The 5,711-nt window shown below is 38.7% G+C and overlaps 1 protein-coding gene and 1 non-coding gene across 2 annotated transcripts in view; both read left to right on the plus strand.

The window, feature by feature from the left end:
* Positions 1-5,711, plus strand: part of UBAP2 (ubiquitin associated protein 2) — a 120,540-nt gene that overhangs the window by 82,936 nt on the left and 31,893 nt on the right. The window contains exons 10-11 of the mRNA XM_012811681.2: positions 709-776; positions 4,628-4,817. Of these exons, the coding sequence (XP_012667135.1) occupies positions 709-776; positions 4,628-4,817 (258 nt within the window). The remainder of the gene's footprint in view (positions 1-708; positions 777-4,627; positions 4,818-5,711) is intronic.
* On the plus strand, positions 4,942-5,026 carry LOC111728605. The gene has a single exon (XR_002775843.1). It is a non-coding gene; the product is annotated as a small nucleolar RNA SNORD121A (small nucleolar RNA).

Raw genomic sequence — 5,711 nt, forward strand, 5'->3', positions numbered from 1 at the left:
GGATTCGAACCCGCCACCTTAGGTGTATGTGGCTGGTGCCTTAGCCACTTGAGCCACAGGCGCTGAGCCGAGCCAGTTTATTTTTATTTTCATTTATTTTTTATTGTTTGGGATTCATTGAGGGTACAAAGAGGTAGGTTACACTGATTGCAGTTGTTAGGTAAAGTCCCTCTTATAATTGTTTCCCCTCCCCATATACCACAGTTTATTAATCCATTCCTAGGTTGGTGGGCATTTAGATGTGTTTCCACTTCTTAGCAATTGTAAAATGAGCTGTAATTAACAATCTACTGCAAATGTCCTTAAGATAAAATGATTTAATTTTCCCCTTCTGGGTAGATGCCTAGTAGTTTTTTGTTTGTTTTAAAAGAGATGGTGGTTTATTCTGTTGCCCAGGCTGGAGTGCAGTGGCATGATCATAACTCATTATAACCTTAAACTCCTGGGTTCAAAAATCCTCCCACCCAAGCCTCCAGGTTGCTAGGAACACAAGTGCATGCCATCTCTCCTGTCCAATTAAAACATTTCTTTTGTAGAGATAGTATCTTGCTATGTTATGCTTGCTGGACTTCAACTTCTGGGCTCATGCAGTTCTCCTGCCTCAACTTCCCAGAGTGTTGAGCTTACAGATTTGAGCCTTTGTGCCTGGCCTATTTTGAATTTTATATAGAATAAGATTAAAAATTTTTTTTTGAACTTCCCATATAGCTTTCTGAAACAAAGGTCTTCACTGCATCATCTGTTCCAGCAGAGAATCACATCACACCTGGGCAAAGGTAATCACTTTTTGCCATTTTATATTTGTTATTTTAAGGCATAATTGAAATATTTTGCCCCTGACAAGTGTTTTCATTTTGTGGTCTCTTTTTGTCTTCTCCCCTTTATCTAAGATTTAACTTTATTTTACCCCTACTTGTGTTGACAGAGCTTCAATAATTTCCTAATTATTTGTATCCAGTGATGAAAAGAAAATAGCAGCTTTTTTTAATTGTTCATACTTGTGGCAGAGATTTTTATGCTTGGCCTATTTGATGGTTGCTCTTTGCAGTTTTGTTAACTTTTTTTTTGAGACAGAGTCTTACTTTGTTGCTCTAGGTAGAGTGCCGTTGCCTCATTGCTGACAGCAACCTCAATCTCTTGGGTTCAAGTGATCCTCTTGCTTCAGCCTCCTGAGAAGCTAGGACTATAGGCACCCAATACAACACCCAACTATTTTTAGAGACAGGGGTCTCACTCTGGCTCCTCAGGCTGGTCTCAAACCTGTGAGCTCAGGCAGTCCACCTCCCTTGGCCTCTTAGAGTTTTGGGATTACAAGCATGAGCCACTGCACCTGGCTTTTTTTTTTTTTTTTTTAATAGATAGAGTCTCAGTCTCTTGCCTTGTGTAGAATACTGTGATGTCCTAGCTCACAGCAACCTCAAACTCTTGGGCTCAATAATTTTCTTGCCTTAGCCTCCCAAGTAGCAGGGACTAAAGGTACCTGCCACAATGCTCAGCTACTTTTTCTTCTTTGTAGTAAAGACAGGGCCTCGGTTTTTTTTTTTTTCTGAGTCTGGTCTTAAACTGCTGAGTTCAAGCAATCCACTTATCTTGGCCTCCCAGAGTGCTAGGATTAGGTGTCAGCCACCATCTGCAGCCTGTTAACCTTTTTTTTTTTCAATGAACTCAGTAAGTATATTGTTTAGTTTATTCATATAATTCCATTTACTTATCTTTGCAAGCTAATGCAGAATCATTCTGTTAGGACTCTACTAGTTTTAATCTACTAGATTATAGAAAAGAACAGAGTTTTTGGAGTAATAGTAACATTCTTAGAATGTGCACTGAACTGAATTACTGAACACCATTTGTTTATATCCTAGTATTTACAATAATTCTAACCACCTTTGAAAATGCTTTAAAAATGGAATGATGAAAGCCTGGATATATATGACACCTTAGCAGTGAAAGCAGTTTTGAACCTAACATGCTCAATCTCATGCTAAATAAGATGGCTATGAGACTTCATCATAGAGAAATAAAATGATTAATTTCTGTGTATTTTACAATATATTATTTGTGAATTTCTTAGAATTTCTAGTTATATACAGAAATCTTCTCCATTATATTTATGAAGCACTGAATTTTTAGGATTAGTTTTCACGTTTACCTAGTATAGGTGGTGAATTTATAATATTTTTCATTTAAAAAATTAACTGTACTTTTTAGTGGCTCTTTTATTTATTTTTCAGAAGATAGTGCAGAACACTTTATGCATAATTTTTATCAGCCTTTTGGAATAGAACTTACTCTGTTTATTGTTAGTAGTAAACTTTTGTGATTGGTCATATAATATAACAACCTGGATTTGTATTTCTGATGTTAGAATATTATAAAGTAGAACATTATCTTGGGGTCGAAAATTCTAGTCTGGAAATTCCGCTTTGACCATGGGGTTGTGAGAGTGTCAGAATGTAAGTGTAAGAACTCGGGGCTAGGAACTTTGGTGTGTACCAGGAGTAATTCTTGAATTTTCCTAGAATCTACCTGTCTCACTGGTATGGTGAGAGTTTTAATTATGAGAATTGATGGGAACTGGCTTTTGATTGGGTTTAATTAAATGTATTATCATGTCAGAAAAATCTCATGCATCTTGCTTACAGGTTCTACTAAATAAGGTGAGTTTGGAGAAGAGTTGGTATGAAGCTCATTCATGTCAGATAGTGTTTATCTGAAACAGTTTTTTCCTCGTGCTTTCTTATTTTATTTATTTATTTATTTATTTTTTGAGACAGAGTTTTAAGCTGTCCCCTGGGTAGAGTACTGTGGCATCATAGCTCACCACAACCTCCAATTCCTAGGCTCAAGTGATTCTTCTGCCTCCACCTCCCAAGTAGCTGGGACTACACGTGCCCGCCACAACGCCCAGCTATTTTTTTGTTGCAGCTGTCATTGTTGTTTGGTGGGCCCGGGTTGGATTTGAACCTGCCACCTTAGGTGTATGTGGCTGGTGCCTTAGCCACTTGAGCTACAGGTGCTGAGCCATTTTATTTTATTTTTTATTTTTTGAGACAGAGACTTACTTTGTCACCATTGGTAGAGTGCCATGGCGTCATAGCTCATAGCAACCTCTAACTCTTAGGCTCAAGCAATTCTCTTCCCTTAGCCTCCCAAGTAGCTGGCCCTGCAGGCACCTGCCACAGTGCCCAGCTATTTTTTGTTTGTTTAGAGACAGAGTCTTACTTTGTTGCTCTTGGTAGAGCGCTGTGATGTCACAGCTCACAGCAACCTCCAGCTCTTGGGCTTAAGTGATTCTCTTGCCTCAGCCTCCTGAGTAGCTGGAACTACAGGTGCCCACCACAACGCTTGGCTATTTTTTTGTTGCTGTTTGGCCAGACCGGCACCCTACTCACTAAGCCACAGGTACCACCCTGTGCCCAGCTATTTTTTAGAGATAGAGTCTCGCTCTTGCTCAGACTGGTGTTGAACCCATTATGAGCTCAGGCAATCCACCCGCCTTGGCCTCTGAGAGTGCTAGGATTACGGGTGTGAGCCACCATTCCTGGCCTCTGCTTTCAGGTTTTAGTCCATGCTTCTCAAGTTGAAATATCTTTCCTTCTGGGGGTATTAAAAGAGTTCTAGTTAACAATGTATTTATTGGCTCAGTGCCCGTAGCTCAGGGTGTCAGCCACATACACTGAAGCTAGTGAGTTTGAGCCTGGCTCAGGCCAGCTAAAACAACAATGACAACTCTGCAACCAAAATAAATAAATAAACTCAATTAAAAAAAAATGTATTGGTATACGCATTAATATTAACATACACATATTAACAAATGTATAGTTATTCCTGAATATTTAAAATAAGAAATTACTTGGTTTATACACATAAACATAAATTTATTTATGGGATAGAATACAAAATATATATGAATATCTTAAGATAAATGTGAAACTTAGGCAATTATCAATTTTCGCTGAAGTCTTCATTCCCTAAGAACATGGATCTACTAGAAACTTTGGTTCCAAGTAATAAATGGGGTAAAATATTCTTAGCAAAATTAGCCAAGCTTCAGACAATTGTTTAAGTTTACTCTCTTGCTCCAGGTTTTCAAATCAGTCATCATGTCAGTTGTGTGAAGATTTCTCCCTTACCCCTTTTCATTTTTCTTCTTTGCAAAATCCTGTTTCAATCTCTGTGGCTTCATGTCCTTTTTCTTTTTTGATTGAAGCCCTCTTTCTTTTCTTTTTTTTTTTTTGAGACAGTTTCACTTTGTCACCCCTGGTAGAGTGCCATGGCATCATAGCTCACAGCAACCTCAGATTCCTAGGCTTAAGCAATTTTCTTGTCTCAGCCTTCTGAGTAGCTGGGGCTACAGGCACCCACCACAATACCTGGCTAGAGATGGGATCTGGAACTCATAAGGTTAGGCATCCACTGGCCTCGGCCTCCCAGAGCACTAGGATCACAGGTGTGAGCCACTATACCCATCCAAAGCCCTCTTTTTTATTTCGTTAAACCCCATTTTCCAAAGGTTCTCCTCACTTAGTTTATTTTTAGTATAACTTTATATTTATTTGCTTCTGAAGTTAATTTGTTGGTAAGATTTACTTGTGACTGGTTCCTCATTTGTTTTCTGTGTACTTAGCATTGATCTTGTAGCCTTACTCCAGAAGTCTGTTCCTCCTAGTCAAGCCTCAGACGTCAGCTCCTTTGAAACTTCCCAGCAACAGGACTTTGGCCAAGCCCTGGTCTTCACAAATTCTCAACACAGCAATCAGACAGCACCAGGGACTGGCGCCTCCACAGCTGTCAGCTCCTATTCTTCGCAGAGCCTGGTAACTCACTTTTAATTTTAGTGTGGGATTTTAAGGAAGTGTACCAATTAACAAATGTTTTTTGGAATATGACACATTGCTTACAATTTCTTTCTAAATATAAAAATTTAGGCAGTGTATTCCAGTCCAGAAAACAATGATGTGATAATTTCCAAGCACATATCTGATGATTCCATGTGGAATAATAACTACACTGAGTTTTCCTGGATGAATATGGAAAATTTTTATTGTGATTTGCTCTTCTTAACTAATGATCATTCTGTCAGCTAAAAGCGTCTTTCCCTTCTCATTAGTGATATTTTTTTCTTAAATTTTGTTTCAAAGATTGTATCTATACTTAATAGTTTAAATTTCTCATTTGTTTTCTAATATACTTAAACACAAATGTTCGGTACTATTGCCTTGCTATAAAATAATGCAAAACCATTGTAAGTCTTCCTATGTTCTTATATTCTTTGCATTTTGTTTTGTTTTTTTTAATTGCATAATGTAAAAACTATGTTTTCTTTCTTTCTTTTTTTTTATTTTAGAGACAGAGTTTCACTTTATTGCCCTTGGTAGAGTGCTGTGGTGTCACAGCAACCTCCAACCCCTGGGCTTAGGCGATTCTCTTGTCTCAGCCTCCCCAGTAGCTGAGACTACAGGCGCCCACTATAACCCCGGGCTATTTTTTGTTGCAGTTTGGCTGGGGCCGGGTTTGAACCCGACACCCTCAGTATATGGGGCTGGCGCCCTACTCATTGAGCCACAGGCGCTGCCCAAAACTATGTTTTCTTAAAATGCCAAATGATGTAATAGAAGCCTTTATAGTTTGGCTGTGTGTTCATTGAAACAGTGTCTCAATAGTGCTTCATGTATAACTGTGACTTCCTGTGAAAGTGAAGCTCCCGGCTC

The sequence above is a fragment of the Otolemur garnettii genome, unplaced genomic scaffold (assembly GCF_000181295.1).
Source record: "Otolemur garnettii isolate 467f Iridium unplaced genomic scaffold, OtoGar3 scaffold00172, whole genome shotgun sequence".
In the NCBI taxonomy this organism is placed as follows: domain Eukaryota; kingdom Metazoa; phylum Chordata; class Mammalia; order Primates; family Galagidae; genus Otolemur; species Otolemur garnettii.